This window comes from Aquila chrysaetos, chromosome 3 (genome assembly GCF_900496995.4).
Source record: "Aquila chrysaetos chrysaetos chromosome 3, bAquChr1.4, whole genome shotgun sequence".
NCBI classification, from domain to species: domain Eukaryota; kingdom Metazoa; phylum Chordata; class Aves; order Accipitriformes; family Accipitridae; genus Aquila; species Aquila chrysaetos.
The window spans coordinates 57,092,234-57,117,962 of NC_044006.1; the positions used below are offsets into that span (position 1 = coordinate 57,092,234).

The window sequence follows — 25,729 nt, forward strand, 5'->3', positions numbered from 1 at the left end:
TTTGCTTCAGTAGGGTCTGTTAAGTACTGTGTCATTCACAGCCCACTATGGAAATCCACAGCAGTTACTTGCTTCTGAGTAATTTCTTACTTAATCATATTTATAACCAAATATAAATGCTAAGGAAGAATAATACATGTTGACATGTATTGGATGCTACCTGCATAAGCATCTCTTGAAGATGCAGCTCCTAGATGAACCACCTTGGACCTGGATGGTGGCTAGTCCCATCTTAGTCTTCATTCTCTGGTGTCTCTTTTCTTCCAAATCAGAATCATTACTAGTTTTAGTGGGTTTTGTAATACTGACATTTTCAGTGAATACTAGATGGGCATCCCAAACTAATCTACATAGTCAAACCACTGAGCAAAAGCAGTATGGTCAAAACTATGCTAGTTTTTATTCTGAGTTCATATTTGAACTTGAATCTGCAAGTGGAAGCTGTATAGCTCAGTGCCAGTCCCTTAGAAAATACTAGATTCTCTAATGCTAAATTAAAGAACTTTAATGCTTCCATTAGATAACTTTTACTCAATTTTCTGCTGAGAGCTTCATTACTTCAAGCTGTAAAGATTAGAGGAAAAAAAAGCTTTTTTTGACAGAACAGATTTAAAAAATACTCCATATTCCATCAAATAAGGTAATTTCTGTGCTTTCCCTAATTTTCAAACAGCTCCTTAACTTCTAGTATGAATACCTTTGGTTCAGTCAGCCACATTAAGACAAAGATCTGTTGCATCAGGACACTCATGCTATAAGCACTTACACATCTGTAATGAAGTTTTCTTAGGCTCTGTCTTTAATACGCTTATCAGATTATTAGTGATATTAGCAAGAACAGTGGAGGGCTGCATTTTGATACTGCCACAGCATAATTGCAGGGGTTTGCTTTGAAATATGTTGAGTCGGATTCTGCACTGTGTAAAATAAATTAATTTCACATGCTTATGATGCCTTGGGCACTGGTATTCATTCTTATGTTACTAATTATCTGGTGAAGCTACAGGTAACAAAAAATAAGATAAATTATGTTGAAAAACATTCACAAAAATGTTTTCCATGTTTTAGACTGCTTTAGACTGCTGCTTGTGTAGCATTGTGTGCTGTCACTGTATTAATGTCTGTCTTTGTGTTTTTGTGTTTTGGAATGTATATACTTATTTTAATGTTATTGTGAAACACCTTGGGATACATTGAGTACTGAAACAATAAACAATGACTGTATTCTGTGATCTTGACTGATGTATTTGTACTATGTAGGCATTTGAAAACCAGATCCGGCATACCTTTTTTTCCGTATCACCCACACATTCCTGGGTTTGGATTTCAATCATTTTTTCCTCCAAGACAAAGATAAACCAAACCCTCCCTTACAAACAAAAAACTCTTTCTGATAAGACTCATTCTCAGTGATATATATTGAGTAGCCATTTATTAAAGGAAAAAAAAACAGTTTAATTTGTTTATATTTTATTCTGATAACAATATAAAAAATTTTGCAATCTTTGGAAGCAGGCAATCTTTTTATCTTTGTATTTTAAAATGCTTTTTATAAGTTGTGCATGATACATCAGTAAGTAGTTTGGTGAATATCGTACTAACAGAATCCATTCTTGGGCAGTGACAGGAACTTCCCAAAGTGGAAGGATTGCTATCCCAAGCTCTGTTTATGAAAATTTTCTAGAAATACTAACTTGATCAGTCATTATTTTGTTTTCATTTGCAAGTGAATTGCGGATGCAAATGTGGAAGTCAGACTATGCGTACTCCCATGGGAATTTGCAGTGGTGTCACAATGTTTTGTCAAGCGGTGGGCAGATCTGAACATAAAAAGAGATGTGTTATGCTTTTCCCGTCCCTTTTTGTTTTATTTTTCTCTTTCATAATTTGCCTACATAAAATTTTGGTGGGAAACAGATGTCACGGCTCTGGAGTCAATCATTTCAAATCGTTAACTGTTGGAAATAACCTTTTCAATTTACCAATTAGGAATTATGGACTGGGACATGTGAATGTCTCCAGAATAACAGTTTTATAGCTATCCAGAACAAATATGAAAACAGTAGGAAAACCAAAAGTCAAAGAAAAGCTTTTTCAAAAGAAATTCCTGAACCTTTTATGTCCCTATCATCTACTACCTGTTTTCAGGAAAAGTTAATGAATCCATGATTCCTGTGTTGCTGACATCACTGGAAATTCAGAGTTCCTAATATTATAAGTAATGTGTAACACTTTCTCTAGGTGTTGTGATGCTGAAAGCTTTTTCTGTTTTGCAGACAGAGCACATCCCTCCCTATGATGTAGTGCCTTCTATGCGACCAGTAGTTTTAGTGGGGCCTTCTCTGAAGGGATATGAGGTAAGTGATTGTTGTGAATGGTTTTATTTTGCCAAAAATATTGTGCTTCATTTGTATTTGAATGTTCAAAGGTAATTAGGCTGAATAACATAATTTATGTCATAGACAAAAATCTAGACAGTTTTTACTTCTACTAGATACCTGTTTATTTGTGTTTCATTTCATATCAGAATTCAGATTAAGAATAAATTACATTCCAATCCTATTGTTCAGGTATAAGATGTACTGCCAACTTTATTTCATATTATTATTAGCATCAAGTATTATGAATTTCCTATATGATTATGAATTTGTTGTTTGTTTCCTTCTAGGTAACAGATATGATGCAAAAAGCATTATTTGATTTTTTAAAACATAGATTCGAAGGGCGGTAAGTATTTTGCAATGCAAATCTACTTGAGTTCAGGTCCTATTTAGGTAGTACCAGGTTTTTAAGAAATAATTACATTCTTTTTGTAGAAAAATAGGAATAGCAGCTAATTTCTTGATCAGTGGACTATAGTGTGGATTGGAAGTTTCCTTAGCAGAGCACGCTGAGGCTGTGTTGCAGTGGGAAGTGTTCAGGGGCGTATATTTGTTGACAGTGGCAAAAAGGTTGTCTTCTTCTTGATGACCGTGACGTTCACGCTCCAAATTGCTAGATATTTATCTACAGATTTAATAAATGCTTACTCTTAAAAAGTTATTTTGTTTAAGTACTTTTCTAATGGTATCTTGTTACTGCTGCCTGGGTTCTGTACAAACTGACAAGGGCCACCATTCCTTCTCAGCTCTAGTTCCTTACAGTGGCATCTAACTTGGAAAGAGTGATACGAGATTCAGACTGTCTAATGTATATGATTGTGAAACTCTTCATCCCTCAAGATGGGAGCTTGGTTTGACAGTAGTGCTGGACTCTATAATGTGAAGTCTCAAAAGGACTGCTTGGAGGGGGGGCTGTCCCCCACCTTGCTGAAATGTGGTCACCCTTGGTAGCAGACAGGCTGCGCTTCACTGGGTTTTGATCTGAGTGCTGTTACAGCCTGTCCCCCACAGCACACTAGGCAAGGTCTAATGTGATTTCATAGAATCATAGAATGGTTTGGGTTGGAAGGGACCTTAAAGATCACCTAGTTCCAACCCCCCTGCCATGGGCAGGGACACCTTCCATTAGACCAGGTTGCTCAAAGCCCCATCCAACCTGGCCTTGAACACTTCCAGGGATGGGGCATCCACAGCTTCTCTGGGCAACCTGTTCCAGTGTCTCACCTCCCTCAGAGTAAAGAATTTTTTCCTAATATCTAATCTAAATCTACCCTCTTTCAGTTTAAAACTGTTAGCCCTCGTCCTATCACTACACTCCCTGTTAAAGAGTCCCTTGCTATCTTTCCTGTAGGCCCCTTTTAGGTACTGGAAGGCTGCTATAAGGTCTCCCCGGAGCCTTCTCTTCTGCAGGCTGAACAACCCCAACTCTCTCAGCCTGTCTTCACAGGGGAGGTGGTCCAGCCCCCTGATCATCTTTGTGGCCCTCCCCTGGACCCACTTGAGTAGGTCCATGTCTTTCTTATGTTGCGCCCCCCCCCGCCCCGAGCTGAACACAGTACTCCATGTGGGATTTCACAAGAATGGAGTAGAGGGGCAGAATCACCTCCCTTGACCTGCTGGTTGCACTTCTTTTGATGCAGCCCAGGATATGGTTGGCTTTCTGGGCTGTGGAGGCACATTGCTGGCTTATACTCAGTTTTTCACCCACTAATACCCCCAAGTTCTTCCCCTCAGGGCTGCCCTCAATCTACTCATCGCCCAGCCTGTATTTGTGCTTGGGATTGCCCTGACCCACGTGCAGGACCTTGCACTTGGCCTTGTTGAACTTTATGAGGTTTGCATGGGCCCACTGCTCAAGCCTGTCAAGGTCCCTCTGGATGGCATCCCTTCCCTCCAGTGTGTTGACCGCACCACACAGCTTGGTGTCATCAGCAAACTTGCTGAGAGTACGCTCAATCCCACTGTCCATGTTGCCGACAAAGATGTTAAACAGCGCCGGTCCCAATACTGACCCCTGAGGAACGCCACTCATAACTGGTCTCCACTTGGACATCGAGCCGCTGACCGCAATTCTTTGAGTGCGACCATCCAGCCAATTCCTTATCTACTGAGTGGTCCATCAGTCAAATCCATATCTCTCCAATTTAGAGACAAGGATGTCGTGCTGGACAGTGACACATACTTTGCACAAGTCCCGGTAGATGATGTCCGTTGCTCTTCCCTTATCCACCCATGCTGTAACCCTGTCGTAGAAGGCCACCAGATTTGTCAGGCACGATTTGCCCTTAGTGAAGCCATGTTGGCTGTCACCAATCACCTCCTTATTTTCCATGTGTCTTAGCATAGTTTCCAGGAGGATCTGCTCCATGATCTTGCTGGACACAGAGGTGAGACTGACTGGCCGGTAGTTCCCCAGGCCTTCCTTTTTTCCCTTTTTTAAAATGGGGTTTATGTTTCCCCTTTTCCAGTCTGTGGGAACTTCCCTGGACTGCCACAACTTCTCAAATATGATGGATAGTGGTTTAGCCACTTCATCTGCTAGTTCCCTCAGGACCTGTGGATGCATCTCATCAGGTCCCATGGACTTGTCCACCTTCAGGTTCATTAGATGATCTCAAACCTGATCTTCTCCTCTGGTGGGTGGTTCTTCATTCTCCCAGTCCCTGCCTTTGCCATCTGCATCTTGGGCAGTGTGCCTGGAGCACTTGCCAGTGAAGACTGAGGCAGAAAAGTCATTGAGTACCTCAGCCTTCTCCATGTCCCAGGTAACCAGGTCTCCCATTTTCTTCTGGAGAGGGCCCACGTTTTCCCTATTTGAGCCTCTGGGCCTTACTGTAGTACAAATGTCAAATGACAATCCACCTCTAAAATCAGTGGCGTATTCTGTAATTCAGACAACATGGACCAGAGACATCAGGTGGATTCTCCACATGTGATTATATTGCTACTTGATCAAGCCCCAGATTAACACGTGCTAGTGGGTTGACATTTGGGGGGCAAGATTGAGAAAACAGGAAGGTCGTGTTATAATATCTGTAACTTCAATGAATATTCTATTTAGTTTGGAAGTGGGCAGAGCAGTAACACTATTCCATCTGTCCCGGTGCTGTCAAACTTTCAAGAGGGAGCTTGAGGTTTTCTGTCAATAGCTTCAGCTCTTTAAAATACCGGACACTGTGGTTTAAGCTGTTGGATTTTTTCTGTCAGAATGATGATGTTGATACCCAGCCACTTAGTAGTCCCTCTTTATATTATTCACGGTTGTCAAGTCTCAGATATGTACCTTCAGAATTGGAAGTTAACAAAATAGTGAGTGTTGCAAGCAGAAACAAGTTATTTTGTCTTTATGTCTCAAAGTATTTTAGAGCATATCTGATTTTCAGTTGTAGATCCATTTGTGGCAGGGTGAATCTACAAATACTCTCAATACAATTGTTGTCTATAATAGCGGATTTGAAGCATCCCAAACTTCAGTAGCAATCTAAATTGGTACTCAAGGTCTTCAAGAAATTTGTACGGGAGGTTCTTAGATTCATGCTACTTCTTTCACTGCCACTCTGTTGTCAAGCTGTTCCCACTCTTATTGCAATTGTTTTGCTATATGAACATACCCTTTGTTTTGAGAGCAGACTTGTTCTTCCTGGTGCTACATATCTCAAAAGACTTTAAAATGACCTTAAAAAGACGTTAAAAGATCTTAAAATGAAACCCAGCATTTTTAGACTGATAAATCTAGCTTTGTTCAATATACCATAACTGCATTTGAAAAAGGGAAAAATTATTTTCTATTGCATGTAGGAAGGAAGACTGGCAGGAGAAATAAAACAAACCAAAAACCAAAAAGCTGTAAAAGTTTGCAGTGTTCATCATTTAGCAAATACAGATAACTAGTGAGTACCCCAAATTACATGTTGGATTTCATTTTGAGACTAGTGGCATTATCTGTGAGGAGCTGTGCCAGAAATCACAATCTTTGTTTATGCTTTTAGCTTAAGTTAAATCATGCCTAAATTTCCAGAATGATGTTACTAATCAGTATTGTGCAAATAATTCTGTTTTTCTGTATTAACTTCTGGCTCTGTTACATTTTGTAGGGTTTTAGATAGATACATACACATGTTGAGCTCATTGGGAAATGACCTATTTGGTTACATTTCAGATGAACAGCATCTGACTGTGCTTGCTAGAGAGGAGCCCTCCCTGTTCTTAGCAAATCCGTGTCTTCCTTTTAAATTGCGAGTAAAATCATACAAGGAAGAACAAGGGAATATCATCAATCTGGTTTAGCTCTCAGCACTGGAAAAATGTGACCCCTCAGCCTCATTAGACCAGAGAGTTTGAAAGGGAATTAATCCAAAGGGTGCATTTTGACCTTGTAAAGCAAAACAAACCAAATTAACTGTTTTCCTAGGAAGAAGAATATGCAGAAGGTTATGTAGCAGGTCAGTGCAAACAACTGGAAGTAACCACTTCTTTCTTGGCTCATCTTTTCTCAGAAAGACAAAATTGAGCCTGCCAGATACTCAGCCCAGAGTTTACATTTGCATGGTTCTTTGTGTTGCAGTCCTCATTTTTAGGTGGCCAGCATATTGCTGGATCTTTCTGGAAAATTATAGGTAACTCTTGCACTTTGTTAAAAAACATATGCTAGTAAACCGAACAATAAAAATAAGAGTTTTTTGGCTGTACTAGTTTCCCTGCTAAGCCTTACCTTCACCTGTTAGCTCTGCATATCCCTATATGTCTTATACGTATGGTTAAAGTAAACCAGGTTGTCATTCAGTACCTTTCAACAAATTAATCAAAATTAGGGGAAGGGGAAACCAGCCTATTCATACTGGGAATACTGATGCAAAGTCTAACCACATCAGGCCTGGAGCTCCCAGAGAAGTCCCATCTTCTGCAGCACATCTCTGACCTCCTTTTGCCTCCCCTCTCCCCAGACACATGTAGCTTTGCAGTCAGTGGTCGTACTGCATTTCAGTACTGTGCAGAAGGGGGGATGTCTTATCAATAGTTCTTGTAACAGTTTTAGTTAGATAAAGTTTCTTCTCTGTTCACATTGTCAAAGCATACTGTGCTGCTGAGAAGAACTTGTTTTCCTGTAGTCTTAGCCATCTTCTAGTGTTAAACAAGTGTCTTTTTCTCTCCACATCCCTGCAAGATAAATAACATTCTGTTCTATTTTACTGTATTTTATTTTTGCAGTATATCAATTACACGAGTCACAGCAGACATCTCGCTTGCCAAACGCTCAGTATTAAACAACCCCAGTAAGCATGCGATAATAGAGCGATCTAACACAAGATCAAGCTTAGGTAAGTACCTATATTGATGCTATCTAGAAATTGGCTGTAAAGTATACTACTCTCAATTCATATGTGTAAGCTAAAAATAGCCTTCTCTCTGCTGTGAGAAAATCACTGTTCCCATAATTCAGAAATCCTGGCACTAGAAATCTTTTTAAAATCACTACCAGGTAAACTTCATACAGTGCTGATTTTGGTTTATCCTGCTTATGTTCAGTTTTCATGTTTTGTTGTTTGCCTCCGTGGGGAAAAGTAGGCATCCATAAGGTAAATAAAACCTGAAGGGATGTTCTTCTGGTTAAATAGAAGTGACGGTTTCAGAATACCTGAAATTGTATGGATAGTATTGATATTTTGCATTATCTTTGATAAGATTGCTAGTAGTGATAGCTACTGATATTAGACATGAAAAAAATTATTGAAGTGAACATTTTCTGAATTTTGTATCAGTTTAAACTAATGCTGAGGTTGGTACAAAAAATGAACAATCGAAAAGGGGAGACATTTTTAAAAAACTATATAGCTAGATACATAGCATACATATCTGTCATCTTACATGAGTCTTTTTGTACTGAAGCTTGTCCAGTTGTATAAGTTAATTAAACATTTATTAGCCAGAAATGGAAACAAGCTTAGCTGGGAAGATGTAACTAAATGTCACCATCTACAGTACAGGTGACTACACTGGAGCTTGTCATCCCAAGGTGTCCTTAGAGTAAACAGGAAAAGGTGGTGGCTTTGGAGTCTCAGCTCATGTAGACTGACCTCAGCCTTTCCTCTAGCACGAGGTGTATTCTATCCGAGGTTCTGCTGCCACCGCTGGCTCATTCCCTGTGTAGACACCTGGAGGTAGCTGAGATTGATCCTGCCAGGAGTCTGCATACTCATGTTAGGGCACTCAGCTGAGATATGGGACACCCAAGTTCAAGTCCCTGCTCAAATACAAAAAAGAAGGAACTTGAACTCAAATGTCCTAGATCGCAGGTGAATGCTCCAGCGAGGTTTGTCTTTACAAGGCTGCAGATTTTTCTTAGTGGCCTTTGAGAGAGCTTGGTTTCCCCTGAACACAGCATTGTATCTTGAAATCTTGTAAATTTTGTGGAACAGGAAAGGAGTCTCATTCATCCTACTAAATGGGTTCTTTATCAGTTTTATAACAAAACTTCTGAGTACACCTGTACTTTGAATATTTAACATTTGCCTAATACAGCTGTCCTTCTTAGAATGAGCTTCCCTGCCTTAAAACATTTGACTTCCCTTTCTTGAAAATTTGCTTCTTAAACCCCTTGCTTTCAGCTATGTGGAGCCTTTGCAATCTTTACTTGCAAGTAGTCTGATAGCTTCCAAGTATGTCTTATTTTATGTGTTTTCAAATATCTGTACTGTAACAACATAATGAATATCTTTACATGCAAGAATATTCTTCTATGTGAATTTCAGTCTTGTCACCAAAGTCTTTTAATAATCTAATGAAAAGATAAAGTGTTGCTTGTTTTGAATAGAACTGAAAATTGGTAATAAGGATGGAGGTCACCCAGTCATGGAACAAACAGAACCATGGTGATTAATTTCCCAACCTGAACATCAAAGCATGTGCAATTTTGTGCAATACTGCACAATTATATGCAGCAGTAAAAACTATATCATCTATTCCTCATGTTAAGATATTTTCATATATATAAAAGAGCTATCACAAAAATTTATGCAGGAAAATAAATCTGTGAAAAATAAATGCAGCCAAATTGTGTACACCTTTATCTCATGGAGAACCTTACCCTTAAGAACATCAACATCTTTTCTTTGGGTCAAGGTATTTTTTTGATAGAGGTATTTAAAATGGAAGTCCTAACAGAACCTCAGCTGGAGACACCCAGAAGATGGCAGTGATTATGTATATATGTAAATATGTGGATAGATAGATATGTCTCTCTGGTTTTTGTAAGAGGCCTATTATTATTACCCAAGATTTCCTGCTACATAGCAGGTTTTCAGTTGCTTTTAATTGTTCTGAAAATTAACTGATCTATAAAATAATTTTCAATTATCTTGGGAAATATTAGTGAGAGCAACTAGGTCATTTTAACAATGAAGTTAGGGCAAAAATTAATTTTACCTATGTTAAAATATTCTCAAAACATTTTTTTTTCAGAAGCTGTAGTACTCCCATACTTCTAATAATCTAGCAGCGTTTTGAAATTTGGTAGTGAATTGAACAATACGTGTTTCTGGGCATTTTTTATGAAAATAATGAGAAAACTTGATGAAATTACTAGAAGCTGCCGTTAACACATGCCAAGCTTTGCATCTGAATTGCTTAAAGACAGCTCTTCCTGGGCAAGGTCCAGCAATGATGCTGAGCCGAACCTGCCCCCAACAGACTGGATCAGGGCAGCCAAGCAGAGCTGAAGCAGGAAGGTGCTCATCTTTCAGCTGTCAGTCCCTACTTTGCTGTGCAGCATGAAGTATGGAGTAAAAAGTTGCTTACTTTAAAGATGTTCAACTGGAGGAGCCGGTGGCTGGGCTAAAGGAGAAAGGCAAGTGGTGAAAATCCGTTATGGAAAAGGTTGGAGTTACAGAGTAGGAGCTGGGATAGTTGAACCCACTGGTGAAGTACCTCCAGGGTCTGTGCTCCAGACATGGGGTAAACCATGGGAGGACAAAAACCAGCCAGGAAGGAAGTCAGAGAGGGAAACGATGTGGTAGTAGTGGGTTAGGAGGAAAACTGAGAAACAATAAAAGAACCTGGAGTCAGAAAAGGGAGCTGCTTTTATAAGGCAATGGCAAAACCCTTGTGCAAAGCAAAAGACAGAAAGTACAAGGAGTGTTAGAGCCTGTTCCCTTGCTTGCCCGCAATGTACTTCAAGGTAGATACAGACTCAGAATCAGAAAATATCATTGTAGCCTGCTGGTAGGTGGCCTTTCCTAGCAGCGGTTCACAAAGATGACAACAGCGTACCACTGCTGTGAGTACTTAGTTGGCTCAAGTACTAGAGGTGAGTGGCAATATCACACCATGTAGTGGAATTTTTATTTTTCAGTTTGTGTGATGAATTTGCTATAAGTCAACAAAAAATGCTATTAAAAGGATATTATTTGGTTTACAAACTCAAGTTGTGCAAAATAAAGGTTAGGAAGTCACAGTAAGAGGGTTAACTGTGCAACTTCTTAGTATCTTTAGGTTATATATGCTGTGATTCAGTCTTTGGTTATGTGGTCGCAGACTTATTTTCCACCAGTCCTCTGCCTTAGTTCTTTCGAAAAATGTACAAACTAATGTGGGGAATTGGAATTGCTCAGTGAATTGCTGTTTCGCTTGCTATGAAACTTGTACAATGTATGAGGCAAGAAACTTCAGAAAGGCAAATGATGTTCTCTGAAAGCACAATAGGGCATTTTCAATTTAAATTTCGGGGGAGCGGGACAGGAAATAGTGATTTGACCAAAACTTTTTGTGGCAGTAAATCAAGCAGTTTTAACAGGAAAGATTTTGTGGATCCAAGATTGAATTTCTGATCATAAAGAGGAAGCTCCTTCATCACCCATCTTCTACCATCCAAGGAACTCATACCACAGCAATTAAAATACATATTTGGAATGTAGAACACACAGAGCTGCTTATCAGTTGGCAAAGTATGGAGTTGCGTACTGATTGAGACAACAGCCCTACAGAAACAACTTTATTATATGTTCCTGAGCATGCTGTCTTATAATACAAACCACAAAAGGTTTGATTTGAGAGCTATCTTGGCATTTCCTACTTCATTAGTATTAGCTTTGCAGCTAAATAATATTCTCTTCTAATACAAGTTTCAGTCATAGATAAATCATTGAGTCAGGACTCAGGTTACATTAGTTCTTTTCTAGTATCTGCTGTAGGTCTGCTGAGGGGTTCTGGGAAGTGAATGGTTTCTCTACCTACATTTTCCCTTGTATAAAATAAGAATAATAGGTCCTTTTCTCCAAATCACTGCAAAAAAAAAAAAAAGACAGAATTTCAGCAAACACCAAATTTGTGCTTTCTTTTTTTTGTCCAGACTATCTACAATGACTTAGTACTGGTCCAGGTATTTCAAAATGGTATTTATTGCAATAAAATTCGATTTTGTTAATGAAAAACAGGGTTTGTTTTGGTTTGGTTTGGTTTTGGTTTTTTGTTCCGTTTTGTTTTGTTTTGCTCTGAACCGGTCGCCTGGCTGCACGGCTGTGGGACATGGGGGAGATGAGTTGCTGTCTGCCTCTCTCCTCCTTGAACAGTCAGGGGTGCGTGGACTGAGACCCATGTGTTTATTTCTACATTCATTATCATTTAAAAACAGCTTTTTATTATAGCAAATATAGCTCCCCAGAACTTCCTGATGTTAATCCAAATCCCTTCCCCCTTCCAGGTTCAGCTGAAAGCTATTCCTTTACTCACCCACCTTTGTGTAGTGGTACCTCATGCAGCTAGACAGTCAAGCTACTGATTTATGCCTCAGTTATGCTCATGCTTGTGAGCGGCAGTTGTAACTGCAGCAGAGAAGGCTATTTCTTAGACTTTTGAAAATATATTGTTGGTTTTTATGTAAGTTATTATTTTAATAAGTGTTCTATCAAAGAGTTAATATACTACAAAGGTAATATACTTGATATATCAATAACAAATACTTTTTTCTGGGAAATAAACGAACCTCTTTTTGAGAACAACTCTTACCTTATCGCCCAGTATAGGCTTGCAGAATTGTGATTATTGTTCGTTATTGTGTATAGCACAGTACAGTGGAGTGAGCGCCATTATTTGGAACTGATTAAATAGATAACCCAGAATTAATGTCAAGGAGGCATAGACAAACAATGTGATAATCAGGAGTAGGAATTGTCATGAGGAACTGGATTTACGGGATTATAGGGAAGTCTCAACGGGCTTAATGCTACACGTGCCTATTGACTGAAAGTTTGCTTCTGCAAAGGCGTCAGTTAAAAATAGGCTTGGAATTTGACTCATTGGAAACCAATGCTACTACTGAATATTCTAGTGCAAAATTAATGTATCCAAGAATTTTAGTACAGTCTTACTCCTCTCCTATATGAAAGCTTGTTTTGTACATAAAGAGAAATGTTTGCTTGTCAATACTGTTATATGTTTAATGTGTGAAATGCTGGAACTAAATTTAAGGAAAGGGCAATTGATTCATTTCCTTAAAAGACCAGAAGAAATCTGTAATTTTGAAAAGACTTTTCTCTCCAACAAGGTGCAGTACATGGTTAAATCTCATTCACTGAAAATCAGTCCCAATTAGCTTAGTTAAATTTCTGTATGTACACATGCCATTTGCAGAAACTGCTGAACCAGCTTTGTGCTTTTGCTGCATTTCTTCATCAAAAGGACCCAAACCTTTTTCTTGTTGTTTCTGTGTATGTTACGCTTGTTATAACCTTACCTCATGCTGTATGCTTTGTACAAGAACCTGATTGTCTTGGCTTTTTCCATTCTTTGCTTCATTAATGCTCTCCCTTTCCAGATGTTTTGGGTATGTATACAAGCTTGCAAATTACTTTTCCTGCTGTTTTGTGTTCAGTGCTTTATTGTACCTCACAGAACCACTGTGTGTTTCTCGTAACTGGCTCACTGATAGACAAAAGCCAATCCTGTACTGTGTTGCTAAGTATTTCTTTTAGAAAATCTTGCTGGTTTTCCTTATTTATTTTCAAGTAATTGTAAAAATAAAGTTGAGATTGACAAGTAAACGCTGAAGATAGGTTTTCCACTGTAAATTTCTAAGGTGTGTGCACCTAATCTGCATATTCTGACACAGACATGTGAATGTTGATGTAAAATATGTCATTGTGTATATGGTAAATTGATTGCAGTCAAATGGCTGGGAATCTGTTTATTTGTTTTCTCTGTGCACATGCAGTAACCTGTCAGGCATTACATGCACCCAATTTGCATGTGCAGTTGAGTGCCTACCTTTGGAAAGTTGTCTCTAGAAAATGTATAGAGCTCCCATTCACATCATTAGGTTGATATCCCAGAGTTTTGTCTTCTGAAAATGAAGCATAAATGCTTGAAGAAATAGTAGTGGATTATCAGTGCAAATTTCAGACTTGTGTTTTTATTTTCTTGATATCTGTGTGAAAAGCCAGTTGAATGCTTGAAACTACAGTAACAATTTATTATATATACACACACATTATATATATATGATGTTGTTATGTATTCTCCATGTTTGCTAAATTAATGACTGTTGTTGTATATGATAAGTTTCAAGTAAATGCTTCCCCAACTATAAATTAGAAATAAACTTGAAGGAGTGCTAGCTAAGCCTCATAAAAATCCTTCCCTACTTACAGGGGCCGTGGAACAGGAGTGCAAAACTGGGATTTAACCAAGAGTGTATTTCCATTACAAAGTCTCAAGGATCTAATGTAGTTCAAAGAGAAGAAAAAAGGTGTTCGATGTGTTATGGAAAATCTTGATTGTCCCTTTATAGTTTTATCTTCAAGATAGCTGGGACAAATGTCCAGAACTCTCACTTGCACACTTTAAATCCTCAGATATGGTAAAGTAATCTGCTAAACTTGAAGCTACCTTGAACCAGAATGCTGTAATGTAGCAGCCAAGAGCTTTTGGGTTATCATGAGGACGTGGCTACACTTCCTTTTGCACACAGACGGGGAACAAGTAGCATGAAGATCCTGAACCTGTTATAATTTATCAGCCTCACATGTCTCTAAATGCTCTTTTATCCTGCTGGCCAGCCTTGATTTTGTTAATATCTAAGGCCAGAGTCTCTCTAATGAATTCTCCAGGAAGTTCTGTGTTAGAAGTTTGATACTAACTTTGCAATATTCTGACTTACAAATAATTTTTGGTACAGTATTGGCAAAGTATTTTAATGAAATTTCCTGAGTGTTTCCAAAGGATATGTGGGGAAGGAAAAAAATAATTCTTGATTTCTGTAAATTAGAGATAGCTCTCAGCAACATGTCACTATATTTTCTCATGGCACTGCACTGAAATATGTATGATTGATAACTATATTGAACCAAAACGTGCTAGAGACAAAGCAATATAGCAACGTGTTAGAATAATATTTAAGGTTACAGATATCTGTATAATAACTAAGACACGAGGATAGGTGAATGAAATATTTTTAGCAAGTTAGCTGTTTGCTTAAGAATACAGTTTGCTTCCCTTAAAACTATTCACACCTGTAGGTTGAATTGATCCACTATTTTTTCTTTGTCCTAGGCTCATGGAACTGATAAAAAGTTGGTGTCTGTGTCCTCATTTTATCCAAGAGTAAAAGTTTGGGTCATTTAACCAGAATGCAGAGAAGTCTGGGTTCATATCTGTTCTCTGCTAACAGAGGCATGAACTCATAATTTCCATTGCCATGACAGGGCTATGATCACCTTTATGATGGTTGTCAGTTGGTCCTGCTGAGTCTTACGCACTTTGCATAATAATTAAACTTTCCCTGGAGAAAGAACTGGAATCCACGTGTTTTGCCTCCCACTCTAAGCATCAGGCTACAGAGTCAGTATCTCTCCCACTCAGTGAATACGCAAATGTTTTGCGAGTGGCACACTGTCAGCAGGAGGGGTTGAATAGCCAGCAGCGGAGTGGTTCCACATCCTATCTGTGAGAAAGGCTGAGCATTTTTATTTATGTTTGTTCTGAATAAAACAACAGACCTAGGAAACGCTTGCTTAGTGTCTATGTATGGACCAGAGCTGTAAAAGCCTATAGCACTTCACTGGGTAATGAGACATGGTACAGAAATATCCAAGTTAGTGCCAGCCTGATGTGTTGATATCCATTCTGAACTATGCAGAGACACTTGCTTGGTGCCCTGGGCAAAATAAATGTTAGACTGCTGCTTTGCCCAGTCTTACTATCCCAATTGCTCGCTAACAGAGTGTAGGGGAGCTTAATGATGGGAGCAGCGCTGTGCTGCTGCATGGCACCTTCTGGAGCGGCTGTGGTTCTACCTGGTGCAGTCGTCTCAGTGCAGCTCTCCCCTCTGCAGTGCTCATCCACTCGTGTTTCTGCTGCAATCTGATGATTTCAAGCTTTTCCATTCATAAGCCATTAAAATTTACTTCCAGTTTAAACCTGGCATCAGAAGCATCATTCCATGAATGCTATTGTTTTGCTAGCCAAGAGAAATAGGGGAGGAAGTAGTCTTTTTCATGTGCTAGTTAGTATTTTTAAATGACGCTACCTGTTTTATATTTTCACATAATTACAGTATTGCATTTCAGGAGGTATTAGTCCATTATAAATAGATCTTGGTTATGCTGAGGTTTCCAAACATCAAATTGTATCTGTAAATACCACTTGGACATGTGTGTGCATTCAAGGCCATCTGAATTCTGTCTAAACTGAGCCTCAGCAGGCAGGAAGAGGAAAACCCTGTTTTCTTGCAGCACCTCACTCCACAACCCCCCTTCAGCGGAGCCCAGACGGGAGCGCCAGGCAGAGCAGCAGACATGCTCCTCTCCTTTCTGCCTTATCCCTCACAGGAGCCCCATCTGTCAGGCATGAGTAACACATGCAGCCGCTTTCCCTGGAAAATATTGTCATCCTCCCACTCCCACCCTCCCCTTTTTATGTAACAAGCTAGTGGCTAAGGGATTTGGTTGAGACCAGGGAAATCAAAGTATATTCACCAAACTATATTTATGTTAGAAATTTGATTAAAACACCTGTAATCCAGGTAGATTCTGGCCCATTGCCTGAGGACTAAGCTAGAGCATTTATTCCCTCTTACTTGCTTATGTTCCCATCCAAGACTTCTTCCTTCTTAGCTGGGTACGCTGGAGGGGAGGCACGGAGGCTTCTGCTCCCCAGCATTGCCACCGGTGTGGCGTGGGACACCTAATCCTGCCTGGAGACCATGGGGCTGAACCTCCTGGCTGGGGAAGGGATGGAGCCAGCTGTCCCTTGTCCAGCCAGCCCCCACTGTTAGCTCCCTGCCTACCCAGAGCAACCTCGGTGCTTGAGGGGAGAAAAGGGGAAGATGACAAGAAAGAGGCCAAGCATTTACCTACCTGTGGGGTTTCTTACTGGCTTGCTCCAGACTGCTCACACACCATGTAGCTTTCTGGATCACCCTCAGTAGCATCTTGGTCTCTTCGCTTTGTATACTCTACAGTGAGCACAGGCATCTATCGTAGTTTGGGATAGCCTGCTGTGGCCAAGTACCTGCATTCTGGTTAGTACAATACCTAATGTAGACACTTTGGTGATTTTGCCGGCAATATAAGCATGTGTAGACAAACACATGCTCCCAAATTAAAATTTAAAATTTGAATTCTGTCAGTCCAGCTCATGATTTACTTCTTAATCAAGGGGTGTGTGGGCACAACTCAATAGTCATCGCTTCCTTTTTGTTTTTCTTTTTTCATTTTCTTGGATTTCAGATATGACCTTTATCCATTTCTCAGCAGGTTTTTTGGTGTGATACTTTCAATGTGCTTTTAAGGCACTGAGTATATATAGCACTTTTGTTTCTTTTGCCTTTGTTTTGGAATTCCTGAGGCTGCCTTAATCAACTCATTTCTTTATGTTCATGGAATTTAGTGATTAATTATTTTTAAGTAAGCGTGCTTGTTTAAAAGAATTAGCATAAGAAAAATCATGGCTACTGATGTCTGTTCTCCTTAATTGATAAAATTATTTGAAAGCTATTTGTGCAAGGTGTTGCTAATCATTTTTATATGACATGCATTGACATAGATACATTCTTTTCATGCTATATGTCTGTAATATCAGGAGCTCTGTTTAGAAGAATAGAACGCTTAGTCTCTGTGGCTGTTGCAATCCAAGTAATAATTTCTATGAACAAAACAGTGCCACCGATACCACAGACAAGTAGACAAGGTCAAATTGAATAGGATATTGAAGTCATACTGTACTCAGTTGACAGTATGTGAACTTCACTGTTCCTGCTGAAGATCAAAACCTGTTTGCTGCTTATAAGCAATACTTTGTGGTTCTAATTTGGCCTTTGCAGGCCAGAAGTATGGCCATTTTGCATTGTGTCTCCATCACAAAACTGCCATCTCATCAGGGTCTTCCTAAAACATAGTGCTGATGTAGCCACTGCTCTGTCAGGCTCGGTGTCCCAGTGATTCCTGGCTGCTATCCAAGCTTTCTCTCCAGGTTTGAAGAAGGATTGTGTTTCCCCAGCTGTGTAGAGTAGAGAATGTTCTTTTACCATGGCATTGTATAAGTGACCCTAAATTCTACCGTAGTTCATCTTGTTATTTAGTGAATTGACATAGATGCAATGCAGTATTGCTGTGTCTTTGCCTTTACTTTAGGTGAGATTATTGTGGTGAACTGTTACATTTTTTGCTTGAAATTCACTTGTAAGGTCCAACCGGTGTAAAGAATATTTTTCTGCCCCCATAACAGGATAAGCCATTTACTTGTGCTCTCATTGCACTGAATTTCTGTTCATTTCAGGGTACAGTAAGGCTATTTGGAATTAATATATGGGAGTAAGTTTAAAGTGCAATATTTAAAGTTGTCTGGGAGATGTGTTCTTCTTGTTTCTTAGAGTTGACCCCCCATTGTATGGAATAAATAGTCGAATGCCCCTTGTCATTTAAAATAAGTTCCCTTTCTGATTACCAGGGAGGCCATATCAAATAGATTGTAAAGGACACTTTAGAATTTGGTAGCTTGTTTCTGGTTTTGAGCATTGTAGCTGGACTGCCAGCATTTCATGATGATTGGCACAGTAGATCTAATTATGTTTATGCCTCTCATTATGATTGGCAAATACAATTTATTGGAGTTAATTGTTACAGCCTCACTGTTACACCCCTCCAGTACATCAGAAGGCACATTATTATAAATAGATTATATGAATAGAGGTGGGAAGATTGTTAAGCTATTACTGTGCTGCTTTCAAGATACCACACTGTCATTGTTCTCGGCTCCCTTTTGTAACTACCAGTGACATTTGTGTTACTATCTCCACATGACATTTAGGGTTCTTTGCTGACTTTGGTCAAGAGTCTGATAGAAAATTTGTGCTGAGTGTCTTGTTGGGAAAGAGTCTTTACAGGTATAGAATTTGGGTTTTGAGAGATGTTGCTAAATAAAGATGAAAACCAAAACTGCAGCAGTAGATAAAACCTTTGTCATCTAATAAGAGAAGCTACTATTATTAAGTAATGGCAATACTCTTATGTGTAGTAAAAAGTTAGAATACAAGGAATATTTCAAGCAAAATGCAGGCTTTTCCAGAAGCTGAAGAAGTACTCTAAGGGACAGGAGATCAGGACCTCTTTGGCAATCTCTGTGGCATTTTTTCCATCCACTTTTGACTGGAGAGGTAGAGGCACAACATACTAGTTCATCAACCACACAGTGTAATTCCTGGAACTTTTCTCCTATACCCAAGTTAAGAAAAATAAATACTGAAATACTTTTTAAATGATGGAAAAGATATCTCTCCATCTTCAGACTCAGGTGGAAGCTATTGGTTCAGAGGACCATATTTACCTGCAATTATTGCCCTGGGCATGTTTCACAATAGAAGATACCCTGAGGCATACTCTACCCTGGCAAAGGGTTGTTTCAAAAAGTATGGCAGGAAATCTAGTTCACAGAGATGTATTCTATACTGGCAGAAAAGTGCTTCCAGCAGTGTAGCAAATACTGCTTCCCCAGACAAAATTATGGTACACTGGCAAAAAGACAGATTTTGCTGGTTATAAATTGCCTTGAACAAAGGTTTTTAGAAATCTGAAATGGTTTTAAAATGATACATTAACTGATATGGTTATACTGACTGAAGTGTTGAGCCTAGTTTGAAATTGCAGGAAAGCATTCCAAACTCTATCATCAGAACAGTATGTCAAATTATCTCTGATATGTTTATTCTAGTTGTCATTTGGACTTAAATTAGGGATATCTTCTACTAAATCACTGAGACAATGGTATTCAGTCACTTGAACAATATCTCTGTGCAGCAAGTTGCAGAAAATGTAATTGTGAATGTGCCAAGAACCATCAGAAATTCTGTCTTCAAAAATGTGGTCGTAATTCAGACAGCAGCTGGACCACAATGCTTTTATTGACAAGCAGGAAAGCACACACCGATGCTTTGCATACCAGCACACCATGCACATCTCGCAATGTTCTCTGCTGTGTAAGACTGATTGGCATGTACTCAGCCAAAATTGGAGGTAACTACAGACAGATGGAGGTGATCTCTAATAGATCCAAAACAATGTCAACTCCTCCAATAGAGATCATCATGTAGAGATTGTCTGATGGCCATTTAAGATGTTACTTTATAAAATGATTGTAGTAGTCACCTATTGATCTGGAACCAAAAGACTTTGAGCTAAAAGGAGACTAGCAGGGATGCTTTGCTCTCTCTTGGAAATTTTGCAACCTTATCATGGTACCTAATTTATTCAGTTGCTATTCTAAGATAACAAAAATCAATCTCTTCACACCTCTTGAAAGAGACCATTCTCTATAGAAAACTCTCTAGCCAGATCAGATAGGCCGTGTTTTCAAGCAAAAGTAATGCTTGTGCCAGTGTAACAGATAAAATGCTGACAGTGTAATTTCAAGAAACTCTCTAATAAATAAGTTTTGATGCCTCTTGTTGACATTTAAGTTTCTGTTGGTTATCTTCTAATATTTACTTTGAATGGGCTAGGTATCTAATGTGGTTTTGGTTCATGGAGTGCGTGCAACCTTTAAAGGGAAACCTATCTGAATTACAATCTTCTCTGGCTCTGTAACTTTCTTTATAGACTTGCACAAATCACCCAACTTCTGTAATTTCTCTGTGAAGCCAGCCTATAGCAAGATCTGAGAAGGAAAATGTGATTCCTTTTCAAGGATGAATTTGCTATTATAAGATTTAATTTTGTTTCATTTGGGAATGAAGACATCTACATCACTTGTGAAAGTGGACACAGTCCATCTGTCTTGGAGAGGTTTGGCCTGGAAACTGTCAGTCAGCCAGGGTGCTGAGGAGCTGGGAGCATGAGTTACCAGAAGACAAGATGACTTTTTCCGGGAAATCACCTTTCCAAAACTCCTGGGGTTGTGAGGAGGATACCATAGCATAATTTGGATTATTGAATTGTGGGGGTTTTTTTAAAGTGTTTTACACATAGTAATAAAATTTTTAATGTGGTACCATACTGAGGCCAGTAGATGAAGGAAATTCTGTTTTCCTGAGCTTTGATAAGTTGAAGTAAATGGAAAAAAGGAGCTTCTGCTAATATAGACACCTCAGTACGTCTTAATGCCTATCTCGGACACTCCAGTTTGAGCAAATTGATTACTAAGTAAGATTAAAGTCTGAGCTGAAATTATTTGCATGTAGGAAATCAACGGCACAGTAAGATTACCATGCGATGCAGCAAGCATTCTCTCCTCTTTTTTTTCTTACATACATGGAATGGGGTTTTTTGTAAGAAAGTATCTTTCCAAGCTGGGATTGCAGGAAGCCATGGAGGTGAGAGGCAGGCAGTGCTGCTTGCAAGGCGGGGGGGGGGGGGGCGGGCAAAATGCTCTCATTAATGTCATATTCGTTTCCCTAGTGTGCCAGGGACGTGTATGGCTAGCAACTCCCGCCAGCCGGAGGAGGAGCAACACATCAGTCTACCACATTTTTACTTTCTTAAAACTAATCGCCTTTTAATATTTTCATAACTCTAATTTTCTACTTATCTGCAGCTGAAGTTCAAAGTGAAATTGAACGGATTTTTGAATTAGCAAGGACACTGCAGTTGGTAGTGCTTGATGCTGATACCATTAACCACCCAGCTCAACTAAGCAAAACCTCTCTGGCTCCCATTATAGTATACGTAAAGATTTCTTCTCCTAAGGTAAATATTGTATTGATATTCATGCTGTTTCAGTCTTTTCTTTTTATTTTTTTCCCTTTTTTTTTGGTCTTAAATGCAGATAATCTCATTACAGTTCAGAGCTATATATTGTTACTGCTTCCCTTTGGATGGTGAAATATTATTAATCAAAAAAGTATCTTAGCTCTGGTGTTACCAAAACCCATTTTGGAAAAGGTGCCGTAGCTCCAATGTTTTTTTTAATTGGGATTGCACTTTAGTATCAATCATGTAAGTAATGCTAATAGTTTGTTAAATCAAAATAATACAGAAATGAAAGAAAGATTTTCACATAATGAATATCAGACTTCTGAGTAAACTTTAATATCTCCTGGAAGTGTACTCTTTCATTCTGTGAAAAAACCTACACAGGCCTTGTGAAGAGGCATTTGAAAGAGAAGAATGAATTATGGGAAGAGAACTCAGGAGAGCAATTAAAGAATTTCAACTTAGAAACAAACAAAACCAGAAGCAGCAGAGGAAAATAGGAGGGGAACATTTAAGTGCTTGTAACAGGAAAGGAGATGTTGGGAAGTAAATGAAAATTAGCTTGTTCTGGATGCAAACAGCATGGGAAATGCTCCTGAAGCCAGCAAATGAAGAATTTGATCTGCTCAAGTGGACAGTTAGAAATGTAAACATTTCAAGTGGTTATATATGTACATTAAGTCCGAACCTGCTCACTTTTATTAATGTCTTATTTTTCACAGGTTTTACAGAGGTTAATAAAATCTCGAGGGAAGTCTCAGGCCAAACACCTTAATGTACAGATGGTGGCAGCTGATAAACTGGCACAGTGTCCTCCCGTGAGTTAACGAGGTTGATTATGTAATTTCTGGGAATGTTTGCCCTCTTCTGGCCATATTTCACTATTGCTTTTTTGCAGAACACCTCCCGAGGTCTCTGGGCTCTGCACAAAGGTGCAAGGAAAAACAGTCCTAGTCACAAGCAGTTATTAGGATGTGTGCTGAATACATTCACCAGTCGAACAAGCTGAGCATTTGTTTTACTTGATAATTCTTTTGGGGTTATTGGTCTAAAAATGAACCCTCTTAGTGACCGTGCTTTATCTCTGGCAGTTTAGGGTAAGGCCAGTGGTTTGGTAGCTCCCCTTGGGCATATGTCACCACAGCCCATCACTGCTGGCGTTCTTGGTCACAGTTTTGGCAAAGAGCTGTCGGGTACTGCGTAGCTGAGATCTCTGCAGTTCTTCTGTTGATGTGCACTGAGGCAATTTCTTGCAACTTCTACCTATAAAGTGGAGATGATGAGACCCCAGCTGTGTTTTAAACATGGCGAGCAGTATTACCTGCATACTCAACTGTCAAGAGTATGGGTAAGAGACCAGAAGATGAAGGTTCAGTTCAGTTGCAGATACAGGAATTTGCTTTAGTTGTGGAGCTGAGTGTGGGGATGTTTTCATCATTTAAGTTCAAGCATCTTGGAGACTAGCCTCCTCAGGTCCCCAAGAAGGCAATGAAGAATGCTGGAGACCTGCTTAGGCTCTCAAAGCTGCCTGCAGCAGGACTTCTGTCTCCCTGACCAGGGAAGGAATGGAGGAAACTCACCTCCTAACTTTAGATGCCTAAAATTAGACCATGTGACTAATCTCTTACCTAGTATTTGTATGACATTTAGAAACTGGATTATCTGTATTACTTGTGTTTGTTACTGTTACTAGTTACTGACCTTAGTTTGTCTTAGTTTTCTCTGAGTTTTTCTAGATATGGGGAGTCTTTAGATGTTCTAGATATGGAATCCCGTTTCTTGCCATTTTGTTCCAATAGCTACAAACTTCAATATTTAACCTTTCTTTCTGGATATTTGAGTTTTAAGATTTGTTCAAGCTGCCTCTTCCTATCTTCATTGACTGTGCATTACTAAGCACAAGTCATGAGGGCTTGTTTTAGCAAATGTAATATTAGTTCTAGGTATGATTGGTATCTTTTGTATCAATTGCATTTTAAAAAAAAAGGGTGAATATCTTAACACAAGTATTAGAAATGTGGTTCATTTTTGATGAAGGGAAAGTGTGGTCATCCATGTCTCTAGCTGATCTCCCTTTAGCTGGTGTTTATTCTCACTAAAACCTTTCCTTTATCAGGAAATGTTCGATGTAATTCTTGATGAGAACCAGCTTGAAGATGCTTGTGAGCACCTTGCTGACTATCTGGAAGCCTACTGGAAGGCCACACATCCACCTAGCAGCAATCCTCCTAACCAGCTTCTCACTCGCACACTTGCAACAGCCACTCTTCCTATTAGCCCAGGTCCAAATATTAATTTACAGGTACAGTTTTTATGCCATCTCTTCTTTTTTTTCTATCAACTTCTTCCTCTTCCAAAGCACAGTGGTAGTCTGATACTAGAATATGCTGAATATGTCTTACTGTTGTTGATAGAGTAAGAGCTTTTTCAGTATACGTTCACCTATTTTCAGTATAAAAGGCAAATACAGGCACATTATTGTTATTGCTATTATATTCACAGTAGCATGTGTTTGCATATTGACTAGGGGGCTGGTTTTCATTCTAAGGACTAAGCCAGCCTGACTGAAAACATATGGTGATGTGAAGTGAAATACTTAAGATTTCACTGTGCCCAGGACACCACTGTGCCAGTAATATGCATACCAGCCACAAGCATTTTTATAGTTGGCCATATGTAATCCAATCAGAGGAATAAAACTGGGCTAATATGATGCACGTTACAGCCTCTGGTAACTCTCTGAGTGATGGGCACACTATCGCTAATAGGCAAATCCCAGCCCCAGAGGCCCTGCATGACAAATTGGGTTATGTACAAACCAGATCCACAAATGTTGCAGGGAATCTGTTCCTATTTTCCCACAGGCTGCAGAGTTGTAGAAGTTGAAAACGAGTGACTGTATTAGTGAAGTCTCAAGGTCAAAGTGCCCCTTCCAGTGTTTCCTTTGTTCTTTTATTCATTGGCCATTGCTGTGAAATGTACATACTTCCTTCAAGCCAAACTCTTACATAAAACCTGAGTCCCACTGCACATTGTGCAGAAAGACCTTGAGAGGCAGTATGTTCTGAAAGCTAGAGTACTGTCTAGTGAGCTGGGAGAAACAGGCATTATTCCCACCTCCGCACTGACCTACCTGGTGACTTTGGGTATATTTTGTTCTCTCTTTTCTCCTTCAACTTCTGCTTTGTATAATTGTATTAAGGTTTTCAGCATAAGGAGATCCTTTCCTTTGTATATATGTTGCATGGCATGAAATGAAGTTTTTAAAGATGCTGCTTCATTATAAATAGTGCGTGATGCCTTGAGGCCAAGAAGATCACCGTGGGGGTTAAAATACATCTGTCCCAGCTCAAATAATGGCTTACTACATCTAACTTTCCACCTAAGTTCCATATGTGCCCATGTGTTACATACCTATGTCAGTTAAAATTCATAACTTTAGCTAAGAAAAATGTCTCCTTTTAGAAAATCAGAAAAAATATATATATATCTGCACCCAAATTAAAATGACAAAGATTTGCTTTTTGTTTTTATGGTCTTGCAAAACAATTTTTTGTGTCAAAGAATTTATTTCCCGTTAGAAGACCACAGACTTGGCAGGTTTGTTGTTTAACAAGAAAAATGGCTTCAGCCACCTTGCAGGGTATTTCCTTCTCTTGCTTTCAAAAGCAGTTGCAGGAAAAGAGACTGTAAGCTATAGCTCATTTCTGCCTTTTTTTCTGTCCTCAGAGCTGAAAAACCCTGAAAAAATTGTGAGCTGGAAGAATTTCTGAGTATGAAATTCAGTATTGTTGTGTGCAGACTTGCTAGATAAACTTTCTTTGCTTTGTAGATGTGTTTATTATTTTGCTCAAGGTTTTTTTGTGCCTTTTGGGTGTGGATTTGTAGTTCACTTACTCATTTTATTAACCACATTCTCTGGAGGAAGTATACAGTTTTAATAACACTTTTCTGAATGTTGTGCTATCTCCTTACAAACTAACGGATTTTTATTTTAAGGACTAAAAATGAGAATGTATTTGCAGTTTCACAGTTTGTTTGTAGGTCTACTAATCTAACAGGGGTCCCTTATGGAATGTAGAACTTTTACATTCCTTTTGTTTCATTTTCCTATGATACATTTTCAGCTGACATCTCAAACCTGAGCCTGTCACAGTCTTGGAATAGAGTGGGTTT

General features: G+C 39.1%; 1 protein-coding gene across 1 annotated transcript in view; it reads left to right on the forward strand.

Moving 5' to 3' along the window:
• Nucleotides 1-25,729, forward strand: part of CACNB2 (calcium voltage-gated channel auxiliary subunit beta 2) — a 269,905-nt gene that overhangs the window by 233,569 nt on the left and 10,607 nt on the right. The window contains 6 exon segments of the mRNA XM_030009962.2: nt 2,277-2,357; nt 2,669-2,727; nt 7,590-7,699; nt 21,396-21,547; nt 22,276-22,371; nt 23,670-23,855. Coding sequence (XP_029865822.1) covers nt 2,277-2,357; nt 2,669-2,727; nt 7,590-7,699; nt 21,396-21,547; nt 22,276-22,371; nt 23,670-23,855 — 684 coding nt within the window.